The following is a 17,661-nucleotide window of genomic DNA, read 5'->3' on the forward strand; positions in this document are numbered from 1 at the left end:
TGTTTATTTCATTCATAACTGAAAACAGGATGACTAATCGATTCTTGGGATTTAAGAATCTATATTGTTTTGTAAAAGGGAGAATCGATTAAAATCGAGAAATCAATATTTTTTTTACCCAGCCCTACTAGCTGACCTCCGTTACATATGCATCATCAAAAACGTATAAACTGCATTTGATCTTATAATAATATCACGGTTTTAGTACATTCAGGGACTTTAAGAGTGGGTCGTCGCACTAAATATTCCATAAAAAATAGGAATTGTGGGTAAAACTTCCATTAAAGTACACTGAAAACCCTAGCACTCAACATAATGAATTGGTTTGAGTAGAGCCGACTCAAATGAAACACATCAGTTAAATCAAATGAACTTTTATGAGTATTTAGAACTTTCTTTTCTTTTGAGTTCTCAAAACTGACACTTTTTGAGTAATCTGAACTGTTTCATTGTTTTGAGTTTTATGAACTCATTAATTTAAGTTTAACCGAAACTAGGGTGGGATTTCTATTTCCCAGCATGCTTTGCCGTGACCCTCAAAAGGGACAGGAAATGCCCAAATTAAGTTTTATATTGTGTTTTTTTGTGTGCAAGATTAACGTTAAAAGGTTAGTTCACCCAAAAATTAAAATTCTGTCATTAATTCTGTCATTAATTACACCCGTCAGACCTCCGTTCATCTTCAGACACAAATGAAGATATTTTAGTGTAAATCTGATGCTCTGAAAGGCCTCCATTGGCTCAATGCACTTTACACTCTCAAGACCCTTAAAAGACACTAAAGACGTCGTTACAAAGTCCATCTCACTACAGTGGTTCTACAATAACTTTATGAATCGGCGAGAATAGTTTTTGTGCGCAAAAAAACCCTAAATAACGACTTACATAGTGATGACGATTTCAAAACAAGGCATCATGAAGCTTCGAAGCGTTATGAATCAGTGAGTCGACTCATGACTCGGATCGCGTGTCAAACTGCTGTAATTTGGCGATTCAAACCGCTGAATCGACTCACTGATTCATAATGCCTTGTTTTGAAATCGTCATCACTATGTAATTCGTTATTTAGGGTTTTTTTGCGCACAAAAACTATTCTCGCCGATTCATAAAGTTATTGTAGAACCACTGTAGTGCGATGGACTTTGTAACGACGTCTTTAGTGTCTTTTAAGGGTCTTGAGAGTGTAAAGTGCATTGTGCCAATGGAGGCCTTTCAGAGCATCAGATTTACACTAAAATATCTTCATCTGTGTCTGAAGATGAACGGAGGTCTGACGGGTGTCCAACCACATGAGGGGAAGTAATTAATGACAGAATTTTCATTTTTGGGTGAACTAACCCTTTAAGTGTTTAGTTTAGAAGAGTTTCTGTTGTGTTTTTTGAAGTTGGAGATTTCATTTTCAGGTCTATGCTCAAAAAGTGAATAAATGGATTAGAAACTAATGCATAAATATAATTTAGTACCAAAAAAATATGATCAAACTAAAATATAGTACAGTCATTCCATTGTAATGCGAACAGTACCAGAGAGTTAATTGTGCAGCTCTGGCATGCACCACACAAACATCTTTAGTGAACCTTTAGAATAATCCATGCAAGCCGCCATCAATAATATATTCTGAAGCAGGCTGTTAGTGGGTCATTTACGGCCCGAGCTCTTAGCGTAGCTGCACAAGTGAATATTCATGAGAGTTGAGTCAGAGGAGACCCACTGGGAAATACTGACCTCTATGCTTGACCACGTTTTAATCTGAGACCCGATCCTGCACTAGAAAGACAAATCACAACCGGAGCTGCCTCACATTTGTACGCTCTTACTGTCAATGAATAATTGATTCAGTCGACAGCTGCATATGATTCTCTCAATAAGACAAATGTTAATATTGTACTGTTAGCATGAGATATTTGGATGCCAGAACATCCAGAACATTTCAAGGCTGCGTTTCTGGGGTTGAAACACAGGAAGTTTCACCATAAGAATGAACCGTTCTAGAATGATTGGGTTGGAGAGTTCATCTGCATAAAAAAGAAAAACACACACACAAAAAAAACAGATGAACATTTTTTTTTCTCTCTCTAATGACTTTAAGCACAAAATCCTTTTAGGGCAGAAAGATTTGGGACAAAATTGAAAAATGTTGGTGTTTATTTTTAATCTCCTTTCACTATGTTTAGTTTTGGGGATAATGTTAAGGATTTATATATGCAATATATGATCACATATATGCTTAATGCATTTATAAACAATACTAATGCAATTAATGTCCAATAAAGGAAGGTTTAAAGCGCTTAATAATGGCATTTTCTGATTTACTGTGACCTACCTAAAAATACATACTAATAAATGCATTAAAAATGTACTTGAGTATGTTTTTAGTACAATGCAAATATACTATAAAGCATTGTTAATACATTTAAAAGCATGTCTTTTTCACCTGGGTAATCTAAAGTGAGAACTATTAAGTTGTAAACAAAGCATAATACAAATAACATAAGAGCTAATTAAACAATAATATATTAACAATATAGAGACTACAATATATAAACTATGAATTAACTATAAACTAATAGTTTGCAAATGATTTGTTAGGACTTTATTACTGTATGCTTATTATAAAGTGTTAACAATATATTAAATAAAAAAGAAATATGTTCAGGGTTCGTACAGATACTTTTTGGTTTGCAAAGACTACAATCAAAGATCGCACTTATCAAACAATATCATTATTATTTTTTAAGGATTTTTTTAAAACTCAAATTACAGATATAAGGTGTCCAAAATACAACTTATTTAATAATATATGGGTCAATGATATGACATGTATTTTTTGTGTCTGAATTCATTGTTTTCCTAAAAAGAATTGTAATAAATACATGTTATATATCAAATTGATCTACAATATTTCCTTCATAAGAAACCCTTTAAATTTTTGGGGAAATTCAATGGACTTTTTGAGTTGTGGTGTTTGAAAGACCAAAAATGTCCGCGACCGTCCGAACGTACAAGCAGAAAACAAAACCGTTCATTTTCTCGGTAAAACTCTTAATCAAATAGTTTGGCATGATTATAAGTTAAATTCCTTATACATGAGGGAAAATAGTGTATCCGTCTATTCTATTACTTAAAAAACTTTTTTTAATGTACTTCTCCAAATGTCAGGAGACATAAAAATACAATTTAATGCAATGTTCCTTTAAGAAAACCATGTGACCGCTATGACATCACACAGAAGACCCCAGAGGACCCCTTTGATGCAGTAATAATGTTCCTCACCCTCCCATAAATATCAGATCATTTGACATTTTTGAGTAATAATGAGGTTGATTCAATTATCATGTCAGGTGGTATGACCCCTGGAAAACTTAGAAAATGTGTTGTTATTATAAAAATGTGTATTTGATTTAAAAAAATGTATGTATAACCCTGAGCATATGGTCAAACATTTGTATAGGTGTCCGAGTTAATGCCTGTTAGATTTGAATTGAGTGTGAAATGTCAGCAAATTTACATTTAAAACGATCAATTCCCACTGCAATCGCAAAATGAAGTAAGAAATATAACCGTAAACCGTTATATAATGTATACAAACAAAACATAAAACTCCTTATGGAAAATTGGGTGTTTGAACACATAAAAGTGTATATGAAATGGACTAAAAGGGCAATACTTAAAGAAATGGAAAGGCAATTGACCATATGATATTCATATTTATATTATTTTAAATTAATATATGGTCGCACCACCTTTGACATTTATTATACCAGAAATCTTGTATAATAATGAATTAAAAGCTGTGTCAGCACCATACATTTTTTTGGACATAAAAATGCATTTTAAATGTTTTATCTTGACAACCTCATTTGCCATTGTCAAGTTTATAATGGCTATTATTGTTCAATGAACAATATTACAATTTCAAAAAGTCCAATTCAATTACTTCAAGCACTGTATTTTCCTGTAAACTGAAAATAAACTTACAACACGAATATATTTACGTCTTCTTCATTTTCTAACGGTATATAAATAAATGTATTATTATTCACACGTGTGAATGAACATACAAAATAAGCTGAAAATCACGAACTAGATGTGTGTGAATGACACGGATATATTCACGTAATTAAATGGCAGCCTTGGGCAGGAGAGGACGGGGAATGATGGCGGTATCGCGCAGTCAGTCGGTTCTGAACATGTTTTGGCTGTGAGTGTGACAGTCTCTAAAGGGATGCAGTCAGGCATCGCCTCATGCTAATTTGACCTTTGCAGAACCACAGAAGGGTATCTCAGAGCCAGGGGTGGTCAGCCGTTACCCTTTAAAATGTGCTGCGAGATGCACCGCGTTCTAGTGACTGACAACACATGACTCTCAGCGAAACTATTGTACTCGAGCTAGAACTCAAGATGCGTCTGTCCTATTTTGTGTCATTGCAGTTTTTATCAGATCCAACATCCACCCAGTAAATGTTTGCTGACATGTCTAGCAGTGGATTGCACTGGGATTTCCGATGTACAAACTCTAATACAATAGCAATAGAAAAGAATGTTTGTATTAAAGGCAACATACTTTCTGTATAAACAAATTATATATATATATACTGATCTGGCATAACATTATGAGCACTGACAGGTGAAGTGATAACACTGATGATCTCTGTTAGTGTGTGAGATATATTAGGCAGCAAGTGAACATTTTGTCCTCAGAGTTGATGTGTTAGAAGCAGGAAAAATGGGCAAGCAAAATGCTGCGTTCACATCAAACGCGAATAGAGCGTCAAAGTTGGACGCTTGAATATATTGAATCCATTCACGTGTCCACAGCAAATTGGACGCACGTATAAATCGAGCGCTTGAAGCGAAATCGACGCGCGTTCAAGCCGCTCCAAGAGAAATATGTCATAAAACACCACTCTGCCTCTTTTCATTTACATAAAAAATATATATTAAACATTAAAGGGTTAGTTCACCCAAAAATGAAAATTCTGTCATTAATTCCTCACCCTCATGTCGTTGGACACCCGTCAGACCTCCGTTCATCTTCAGACACAAATGAAGATATTTTAGTGTAAATCTGATGCTCTGAAAGGCCTCCATTGGCTCAATGCACTTTACACTCTCAAGACCCTTAAAAGGCACTAAAGACGTCGTCACAAAGTCCATCTCACTACAGTGGTTCTACAATAACTTTATGAAGCGACGAGAATAGTTTTTTGTGCGCAAAAAAACCCTAAATAACGACTTATATAGTGATGACGATTTCAAAACACGGCCTCATGAAGCTTCGAAGCGTTATGAATCACTGAGTCGATTCAGCAGTTTGAATCGCCAAATTTCAGCAGTTTGGCGGTTTGACACACGATCCGAATCATGATTCGACTCACTGATTCATAACGCTTCGAAGCTTCATGAGGCCGTGTTTTGAAATCGTCATCACTATGTAAGCCGTTATTTAGGGTCTTTTTTGCGCACAAAAACTATTATCGCCGATTCATAAAGTTATTTTAGAACCGCTGTAGTGAGATGGACTTTGTAACGACGTCTTTAGTGCCTTTTAAGGGTCTTGAGAGTGAACCGTGCATTGAGCCAATGGAGGCCTTTCAGAGCATCAGATTTACACTAAAATATCTTCATTTGTGTCTGAAGATGAACGGAGGTCTGACGGGTGTCCAACGACACGAGGGGAAGTAATTAATGACAGAATTTTCATTTTTGGGTGAACTAACCCTTTAAGTTTGTATTTTTATACCGTTTATTAATCAGAACTTTAATATATTTTTATGCTCCTCTGTTCTGTTGTAACAATAAAACAAACAAGTTTATTTTTAAACTGCATTAACATATTATACTAGAGAGTCTGAGGGATCATGAATAACTACAAATAAGGGAAATCTGTTTACGTTTTTTTACGTGTTTCTATATATATATATATCGGATTATTATCCAAATATTTGTATTGTATCGGCCTTAAAATCCTTTATCGGTCGGGCTCTAGTGGGGAGTGAAGGCTGGCCCGTGTGGTCCGATCAAACAGACGAGCTACTGGAGCTCAAATTGCTCAAGAAGTTAATGCTGGTTCTGATAGAAAGGTGTCAGAATACACAGAGCATCTCAGTTTGTTGTGTATGGGGCGGCACAGCCGCTGACCAGTGCCCATGCTGACCCCTGACCCCGCCCAAAGCACCAACAGTGGCACGTGAGCATCAGAACTGGACCAGAGCAATGGAAGAAGGCGGCCTGGTCTGATGATCACGTGTTCTTCTACATCTCGTGGATGGCCAGGTGTGTGTGTGTGTGTGTGGCTTACCTGGGGAACACATGGCACCAGGTGCACTATGGGAAGAAGGCGTGGCGGCGGAGGCAGTGATGCTTTGGCCCGTGTTCTGCTGGGAAACCTTGGGTCCTCCATCATGTGGATGTGACTTTGACACGCTCCACCTACCTAAGCATTGTTGAGATAGAAACGGTATTCCCTGTGTCTGTGGCTCTTTCAGCAGATAATGCGCCGCCACAAAGCACAAATGCTTCAGGAATGCTTTGAGGAGCACAACAACGAGTTTGAGGCGTTGACTCGGCCTCCAAATTCCCCAGATCTCAATCCAATCGAGCATCTGTGGGATGAGCTGAACAAACAAGTCCTCGCAACTTACAGGACTTAAAGGATCTGGGACCAACACAATATTAGCAAGGTGGTCATAATGTTATGCCTGATTGGTGTATATATTACATGATGTGCCGATTCATTATTTTAATTAGTCATGCATCAAATTTGGCTCCCCCAAAATCAAAAATGTAATGTCATTATTGTGTTAAATGAGAAAAGCATCAACTAGACATTACAAAAATAGGCTTTAGAAAGAAATATGTTTGTTTATTGAATATAATCTCCCAGTGAAACGAATGTCCTCGAGCTAGAACTCAGGATGCGTCTGTCCTATTTTGTGTCATTGCAGTTTTTATCAGATCCAACATCCACCCAGTAAATGTTTGCTGACATGTCTAGCAGTGGATTGCACTGGGATTTCCGATGTACAAACTCTAATACAATCTTTTCTACTGATATTGTAGCAAAGTCAACAACATCCTTTCTGTATAAACATTCCTGGTCTTATGAGCGATTCATCTGTGCATGTTTTCATATGCGTTAACCAGTTGTCAAATAGCCATTTAGTCATTGTTTAGGCGATAGATTGTGAAGTTCTGTTGGGAGACTGTCATGTTTATGTTCTGTTGTTGGCATATAGTTGTGCTGATGAACCGGTGCTGCTCATAGGACAAAAAACAGGACTGTTTCAGGTGGAAACTAATGGGTTGTGTGTGCTCATATTAAAATATAATCCCATGGCAGTCATTTAAAGGGGGGGGGTGAAACACTCAGTCAATCTCATGTCAATCTTGAGTGCCTATAGAGTAGTACTGCATCCTTCATATCTCCGAAAGCTCTTTAGTTTTATTATATTTATAAAAGAAAGATACGCTGTACCGAGTCTTTCCGGAAAAAGACGAGCGGCTGGAGGCGTATCATGTGGGCGGAGCTAAAGAGTCACGAGTGCGCGCAGCGATTGCGTTGAGAGCGTCTGAAAGCTGTGACATCCTTAAACGTGAGGAAAAATCACGGAGATCAATCAGATTTAGCCACACATATATGATCCAGAATCAGATCTAGAGGCTGAAATTGAACAGGAGAAGCAGCAACGACTACAGCAGGACGTCTTAAGGCCTTTGCACAAAGAGTCCGAAATTTTCGCATGCGTTTTTTCGTATTCGTGATCCGGAAAATTCGTCACGCACAGAGACCTTGCACACTGAGTCCGATGCGTATTAATGAATGCGTTATGAAAAAAAACCGCAAAACAACACAAAATGCCGTCTTCCACCTCCTTATCAAGGAGCTGCGGATTATCCAGACTGATTCAAAGTTGAATGTCAGTGGCTCCATTTGATGCTTTGCTCGCGATACTGGAGCCACATATTAAAAAGAAGACACCAATTACCAATCCTGAATAGAGACTGGCAGTATGTCTAGGAACCGCGCGCGCACACACACACACACACACACACACACACACACACACACACACACACACACACACACACACACACACACGGTTTACAGGGAGTTGGTGTGCTATAATTATAGCTGTGATATTGTAGTATTTTTGATACAATAATATTTGTATATATAATTGTAGATATCGGAGCACTGGCGATTCATTCACCAGCATTGCCAGCAGTTTTAGTTTGGGCATCAGCTGTAGATGGAAAAACGGATGCGAAAAACACAGAAAATCGAACCTGTTCTGATTTTTTTTTTGACGGACGAAAGTTTCGGAGGCAGTGTGCAAGCGTTATTGACATAACGTGAGGTCGAATTTATTTTTTGACGTGCGAAAATTTCGCATGCGAATTTCGGACTCAGTGTGCAAAGGCCTTTAATGTGGTATGTGCTACTGTAACTGGATATACTTGCTTAGCGGCTTGTCATGCGCGAGTTTTACAACATTTGTGTGTTTACTCATGGTTTATGAGGATCTAATTTTAGTTTATGGACTATTATATGTGATTTAAAGGGTTAGTTCACCCAAAAATGAAAATTCTGTCATTAATTACTTCCCCTCATGTCGTTGGACACCCGTCAGACCTCCGTTCATCTTCAGACACAAATGAAGATATTTTAGTGTAAATCTGATGCTCTGAAAGGCCTCCATTGGCTCAATGCACTTTACACTCTCAAGACCCTTAAAAGACACTAAAGACTAAAGTTACAAAGTCCATCTCACTACAGTGATTCTACAATAACTTTATGAATCGGCGACAATAGTTTTTGTGCGCAAAAAAACCCTAAATAACGACTTATATAGTGATGACGATTTCAAAATAATGCCTCATGAAGCTTCGAAGCGTTATGAATCAGTGAGTCGATTCATGATTCGGACACGTGTCAAACTGCTGAAATTTGGCGATTCAAACCGCTGATTCGACTCACTGATTCATAACGCTTCGAAGCTTCATGAGGCATTATTTTGAAATCGTCATCACTATGTAAGTCGTTATTTAGGGTTTTTTTGCGCACAAAAACTATTGTCGCCGATTCATAAAGTTATTGTAGAGCCGCTGTAGTGAGATGGACTTTGTAACGACGTCTTTAGTGTCTTTTAAGGGTCTTGAGAGTGTAAAGTGCCATTGAGCCAATGGAGGCCTTTCAGAGCATCAGATTTACACTAAAATATCTTCATTTGTGTCTGAAGATGAACGGAGGTCTGACGGGTGTCCAACCACATGAGGGTGAGAAATTAATGACAGAATTTTCATTTTTGGATGAACTAACCCTTTAATGAAGTGGTCAAAATCTGACTTTCTGTCTTCTGACATATTGCACATCTTTTCACTTTTCATAATCAATATAGCCGAGATGAAATTTTAAAATAACATTATAATATTTAAACATAAACAGGAACTTCCTGTCACTGGTTTGAAAGTCACCATACAGAAAATGGTAAACGAACCAAATCTTTGTTCAGTTTGATCCGCACCGAGATTACCTCTTTTCGTCGTTTGGTTTCACACCTGTAATTTTGATTCGGACCAAACTGAAAAGTCAGAAAATCCGGACCAAACATGGTAGGTGTGAAAGGGCCCTTACTATAATTGTTTCAAGTAAATAATGGGTGAAACTTTGTTTTTTCCTTCCCCATGTGGCATCATATTCTTTATTGTTGGTAAGTCTGAGAACTTGCATGTCTTCAGACATTTCTGCTTCTCTTTGATTTCTCCTCATTCAGGCTGTGATGTCAACGCATGCGTATTTAATTATCGGTTAAGATCAAAAATCTGCAATTTCAACAGTATACATTTATTGTGACTGAAAATGAACATATATTGGCCGATATCGATAACATTAAAAATGAACATATATCGTCCGATACCGATAGCATAACAAATTAGAATATATTGGGCCGATACGATAACATTGAACATATATCGTCCGATAACATTAAAAATGAACATATATCGTCCGATACCGATAGCATCACAAATTAGAATATATTGGGCCGATACGATAACATTGAACATACCGTAAAACTTCAAATAATAGCCGAGTCCCAAATAGACGCCTGTCTCTTTTAAACGCCTGGTGCGACGACAGGTTTGGGTAAATAAAGGCCGGTCTCAAATAGACGCCGGGTCTGTTTTTTAGTATCGGGCTGTATTTGATCTTCTCAAACCCGTCAGATCGTCTGTTCAATGTTTTGATTATATTTCACGTGACAGACGGAACCGTTCATGAAAGACTCATCACTATGGCAACATAACAAAGAGGTTAACGAACTTTCAGTCTTCAGTTTTTCTTAATTCTCTCAATACCACCATGGAGAAAAGTATAATTTGACATTTAAGCTGACAGTTGTCAAATTTCAAGCGTGGGTAAAGCTGGATACGGAGCGGCTGAAAAATTCCTTTAATGCTTGCGCGCAGACGTGCGCGTGTGTTTGTGTGTGCGAGGGAGAAGGAGGAGATATATTTCATTAGCTTCGGGATGTTATCCTTAGGTATGTGGCCTGACAGCAGCCTCTGATGGAAGCGGGGGGGAAGTCGCCATTTTCGCAGGGGATTAACGTTATAAACGTTTCTTCCTTTCGTTTGCTTATAATTAAGTCTATTATAACTATTCACATCCTTTACTGTGGTAAAGTACAATAAAAAAAACTGTGGGACGGATACCTTTTTACTTAAAACTTTATTTAACACAGTTTGTTCTTGTTATTAAACTTGGTAATGCGCGTCAAGTTTGGTTTATTTGAATAGCGCATTTCACACACGCCGGTGATTTTAGTTTCGTTTTCTCTGGCTGTGAATAATCAAACATTGCCTAAATGTCTTGACCTTGTGGAAGATAAAATCCGCTCTTCAGACATTTTACAACAAGTGTTGCCTTGCAACATCAGGAGAAAACACGAAGATATATTTGAAAGGTGTCTATCCAGCTTTTGTCCCATTCCTCTCAAAGCGCAGAGTACGTCTTTGCGGGCAAATAGTATGAATCAAATCTTTTCTAACTAATATTTAATTTTCTTATATTCTTTAGGTAACCATTATTTACTGAAAATCGTTTAAATGTTTTATAGGCTGTAGTGTGTTGTTTCACTGACGGAAGTGCTCAAATAAACACGCATGCTTATGGATGTTTCAGCCTCAAATGATTTCAAAATGTAGGCTATACATATATCTGGCATAGACTACAGTATTTAAAATAGCATATATGCATTAGTTACATTCTCAAATTAATTTACAGAGCAATCCCTGCTAAGTTTTTAGTTTAACTATAACTATAGAAGAGGATTAGTGTGCGTCGCACTCACAACAGACTCGCAACGGGGGCGTGGCATCACGATGATATCGTCCATCGGCACAACCCTAATTTCTTACATTAAATGATTTGTTAAACACATTCGAATTAATTATAAATAAAACTTAATATAATGTGGTAACCTCCTACCGTCATGCTTGAACATCTCAACACTAAATTAAAGGCCTGTCTCTTATAGACGCCTGTTTCAAATACAGACCGGTGTAGTTCGGTGATGTGGGTAAATAGAAGCCCGGGCTATTATTTGAAGTTTTACGGTATATCGTCCGATACAGATAACATTACAAATGAACATATATCGGCCGATATCGATAACATTAAAAATGAACATATATCGTCCAATACTGATAACATTACAAATGAACATATATTGGGCCGATAACGATAACATTAAAAATTAACATATATCGTCCAATACCGATAAAATTACAAATTAAAATATATTGGGCCGATACGATAACATTGAACATATATCGTCCGATACCGATAACATTACAAATTAACATATATCGGCCGATATCGATAACATTAAAAGTGAACATATATCGTCCAAAACAGATAACATTACAAATTAAAATATATAGGGCCGATACCGATAACATTAAAAATGAACAGATATCGTCCGATACAGATAACATTACAAATTAACATATATCGGCCGATATCGATAACATTAAAAATGAACTTATATCGTCCAATACTGATAACATTACAATTGAACATATATTGGGCCGATAACATTAAAAATGAACATATATCGTCCGATACCGATAACATAAAAAATGAACATATATTGGGCCGATACCGATAACATTAAAAATGAACATATATCGGGCCGATACCAATAACATTACAAATTAACATATATTGGGCCGATACGATAACATTAAAAATAAACATATATCGTCCGATAACATTACAAATGAACATATATCATCCGATACCGATAACATTACAAATGAACATATATCGTCTGATACTGATAACATTACAAATTAACATATATTGTATATCAATATCAATAACATTAAAAATGAACGTATATCGTCCGATACTGATAACATAAGCAATTAAAATATATTGGGCCGATACCGATAACATTAAAAATTAAAATATATCTGGCCGATACCGATAACATTAAAAATGAACCTATATCGGGCCGATACCAATATGGTGGCCGACATATATCATGCATCCCTAATAAAATCCTAGTAACATGGACCATACTGAGAGTTTTTAACCATAAATTCTGGCATGTGTCTGGCTGTTTGTTTTGCTCTGAAGGGCCACTAAAGACCCTATTTTACAATACAGAACGCATGCTAAACATTGAGTAAAGAGAGGAAGTTTGCGTGCATGAACAGCGTGTTCTGTTTTGTGGTTTGGGGAGGATTTGTCCCCAGGAGAGGGAGTGATGGGAGGGTGCACTAGATTAAGGTAGATTATATCTGCCCACAGTCTTATCAACAGAATCCGAGATGAGGACATAATGCTATGACGCACATTACAGCTGAAATCCTCGTGCCAGGATTTCATATTTTCAACAGCGACGTCCTCTACACCTTTAGAGGATCTGTGTGTACATATACTGACATGAGTGAAGGCGATTTTATCCCCGGAGGAAGTAATTAAATGTTAACGGTGGCCATTGTTTTTGAAAATCTGACCACAAATAGGATGTATAACTGGAAAAATAAAAATATACATACTAGTAGGAAAGCGTACACCACAAAATATGAAATATTTCAGTCTTTCTACTTCAAAATTACACTTTGAATTCAATTATACCTGCCGTTTCTTTATAATATTTCTAAGTAAAAATTGTTTCTACACCAATTTTTTTAGTGTATGTATACAAGCAGCTGAATATAAGGCTTTAAATCATGAGCGAGATGAGTGTTTATTGAAATTGCATTTAAAGGTGCTGTAAGCAATGTTGCTTTGATCCCTTTAACCAGATGTTCTGCTCTCCTAAAGCATGTCAGCCAACCTCATGCAAAATGATTGACAGGCGGAGAATGCTTCTGATTGGCTAAAAAAAGAGTGGGCCGCTACCCTGACTCGATAATGCATGTTGCTCCCATTCATAGTCATAAGAGTGCAATGTCTTAATCTAACATCTGGTCTAGTGCAGTCAGAAACAGATGTGATTCAGCTATTTCAGTGAAATCTCTCTGGTAGTTGTGACATTTTACCGTAATAATTTTGTCGTAATCGCCACATTTGAATAGTTGGTTCCGTTGCATTTGTTTGATCTGTTATATGTAGGGGGAAAAACGGTTGATCTGAAGGTTTAGTTTGATGGTTTTTAACTCAAATGTACGCCAGAGAGTCACATTGTCCTGTCATAACCGGCTTGTTGAATGCTAATGTGCTGACATACACTAACCAGAACTACACATCTGTCTGTGGAGAGATGCATCTCTCTCTTCAGTGACCTCTAACTGAAACAACCTTCCTGCATCAGCAATAACCTGCTCTAAACATCTCCAGTGCTGTTGTGTTATTCATTTGCAGGGTTATTATACCACACCAATCGATTTCCATGTCTTCTCCAGTTGTTTATGATTAATGGACACGAATTATTGGCAACACAATTCCATTTTTTTAAAGGGTTAGTTCACCCAAAAATGTAAATTCTGTCATTAATTCCTCACCCTCATGTCGTTGGACACCCGTCAGACCTCCGTTCATCTTCAGACACAAATGAAGATATTTTAGTGTAAAGCTGATGCTGAGAAAGGCTTCAGATAGGCCTCCATTGGCATTCAGTACATTTACACTCACAAGACCCATAAAAGGCACTAAAAACGTCGTTATAAAGTCCATTAATTTTATGATGCAACGACAATAGTTTTTGTGCGCAAAAAAAATCTAAATAACACCTTTATCCAACTTGTTCTTGTCTTCCGTGTGTGTCTCCACGACGCATGCGCGAGAATATGACGTAGATCCGGCGTTCGGACACATGACCCAGAAGAGATTTGTTTACAAGCAGAGGAAGACGCGCGTCTCTCAGCTGATGAATTCTACATTGATCGTGCTTTAGGTCTCGCCGTAGTTCTCAAAATGGGGTTAAAGTGGCATTTCATGGATTCTCGAACCCCGGCGCTACGTCATATTGTCGCGCATGCGTCGTGGAGACACACACGGAAGACAAGAAGAGGTTGAATAAAGTCGTTATTTAGATTTTTTTTTTCGCGCAAAAACTATTGTCGTCGCATCGTAAAATTATTGTAGAGCCACTGTGGTGAGATGGACTTTGTAACGACGTTTTTAGTGCCTTTTATGGGTCTTGTGAGTGTAAATGTACTGAATGCCAATGGAGGCCTATCTGAAGCCTTTCTCAGCATCAGCTTTACACTAAAATATCTTCATTTGTGTCTGAAGATGAACGGAGGTCTGACGGGTGTCCAACCACATGAGGGTGAGGAATTAATGACAGAATTTTCATTTTTGGGTGAACTAACCCTTTAACATTAGTGAATTGCATTGTTAACATGAACGCACAATAAAAATATGTCCAAGGCATTTATTAATCATAGCTATTAATTTCAACATTTTGTAATACATTATTAAAATTAAAATTGTATCTGTTCATATTATTTAATGGAGCCGAGTAGGGATGCAAACGATTAATTGACAATCAAATAATAAGTTAATAGATAAAACTCATCATTGTAGATTTGAGGTGCATGCGGTAGGGGTGTGCAATATTGACAAAAAATATATATTTCGATATTTTCTGGGATTTTCACGATAGCGATAGACAATATTTGGCAGGTTTAGGACTGCTGTGGACAGATGACTCCTAAAGTTTTTGATATTCTTCATATTCTGTGTGGGAGTCAGTTCGCAGAAGTGGCACAAATTATCTTTTGACTTTATATCTCACAATTCTGACTTTATATCTCACAATTCTGACTTTATATCTCACAATTCTGACTTTATATCTCGCAATTCCGACTTTATATCTCACAATTCTGACTTTATATCTCGCAATTCCGACCTTATATTTCGCAATTCCGAATTTATATCTCGCAATTCCGACTTTATATCTCGCAATTCTGACTTTATATCTCACAATTCTAACTTTATATCTCGCAATTCTGACTTTATATCTCGCAATTACGACTTTCTCACAATTACGACTTTATATCTCACAATTACGACTTTATATTTTGCAATTCCACAATTTCGACTTTTTATCATACAATTCCGACTTTATATTTTGCAATTCCACAATTCCGACTTTTTATCACACAATTCCGACTTTATATCTTACAATTCCGACTTTATCTTACAATTCTGAATTTATCTTACAATTCTGACTTTATGTCTCACAATTCTGACTTTATATCTCGCAATTACGACTTTATATCTCGCAATTACGACTTTATATCACACAATTCCACCTTTTTCTCGCAATTACGACTTTATATCTCGCAATTACGACTTTCTCACAATTACGACTTTATATCTCACAATTCCGACTTTATATCACACAATTACGACTTTTTCTCACAATTACGACTTTATATCTCACAATTACGACTTTATATCACACAATTTCAACTTTATATCTCACAATTCCGACTTTATATCTCACAATTCCGACTTTATATCTCACAATTCTGACTTTATATCTCGCAAGTCTGACTTTATATCTCACAATTCCGACTTTATATCTTGCAATTCCACAATTCCGACTTTATATCACACAATTACGACTTTATATCTCGCAATTACGACTTTCTCACAATTACAACTTTATATCTCACAATTCTGACTTTATATCTCGCAAGTCTGACTTTATATCTCACAATTCCGACTTTATATCTTGCAATTCCACAATTCCGACTTTATATCTCACAATTCCGACTTTATATCTCACAATTCGGCCTTTATAACTCGCAAGTCTGACTTTATATCTTGCAATTCCGACTTTATATTTCGCAATTCTGACTTTATATCTCGCAATTCTGACTTTATATCTCGCAATTCTGACTTTATATCTCGCAAGTCTGACTTTATATCTCGCAATTCCGACTTTATATCTCGCAATTCCGACTTTATATCACACAATTACACCTTTTTCTCACAATTACAACTTTATATCTCACAATTCTGACTTTATATCACACAATTCCACAATTTCGACTTTATATCACACAATTCCACAATTCTGACTTTATATCTCACAATTCTGACTTTATATCTCACAATTCCGACTTTATATCACACAATTCCGACTTTATATCTCACAATTCCGACTTTATATCACACAATTCCGACTTTATATCTCACAATTCCGACTTTATATCTTGCAATTCCACAATTCCGACTTTATATCATACAATTCCGACTTTATATTTTGCAATTCCGCAATTCCGACTTTATATCACACAATTACACCTTTTTCTCACAATTACAACTTTATATCTCACAATTCTGACTTTATATCTCACAATTCCGACTTTATATCACACAATTCCGACTTTATATCTCACAATTCCGACTTTATATCACACAATTCCGACTTTATATCTCACAATTCCGACTTTATATCTTGCAATTCCACAATTCCGACTTTATATCATACAATTCCGACTTTATATTTTGCAATTCCGCAATTCCGACTTTATATCACACAATTACACCTTTTTCTCACAATTACAACTTTATATCTCACAATTCTGACTTTATATCTCACAATTCCACAATTCCGACTTTATATCACACAATTCCACAATTCTGACTTTATATCTCGCAATTCCGACTTTATATCACACAATTACACCTTTTTCTCACAATTACAACTTTATATCTCACAATTCTGACTTTATATCACACAATTCCACAATTCCGACTTTATATCACACAATTCCACAATTCTGACTTTATATCTCACAATTCCACAATTCTGACTTTATATCTCACAATTCCGACTTTAAATCTCGCAATTCCGAATTTATATCTCAAAATTCCGACTTTATATCTCGCAATTGTGAGAAAAAAAGTGTTGTTAGAAGAACTGTTAGATAAAAAGTCGCAATTATCTTTTAAACGGTTTTATTCTGTGGCAGAAACAAGCTTCCATACATTGGTCTAAATAATATAACTAATGAAAAAAATGTATTCTCCTGCTGTTGCATTTTACAATGACCATTTAAAGTGAAATAACGATCAGCTCATTTTGTGTTCCATGAAACCAGTGTGATGGATGTGTGTGTTTTCTTGCATGTTCTTCACCTTGGCCTCGACCCCGATGAAGATGATGAACCAGTCGCACCAATGTA

At 36.6% G+C, this 17,661-nt stretch overlaps 1 protein-coding gene across 1 annotated transcript in view; it reads left to right on the forward strand.

Moving 5' to 3' along the window:
• nptnb (neuroplastin b) overlaps nt 1–17,661 on the forward strand; it is a 100,522-nt gene that overhangs the window by 81,608 nt on the left and 1,253 nt on the right. The window contains exon 7 of the mRNA XM_079825841.1: nt 17,637–17,658. Within this exon, the coding sequence (XP_079681967.1) occupies nt 17,637–17,658 (22 nt within the window). The remainder of the gene's footprint in view (nt 1–17,636; nt 17,659–17,661) is intronic.

This window comes from Gobio gobio (genome assembly GCF_949357685.1).
Source record: "Gobio gobio genome assembly, chromosome: 9".
Taxonomy (NCBI): Eukaryota; Metazoa; Chordata; class Actinopteri; order Cypriniformes; family Gobionidae; genus Gobio; species Gobio gobio.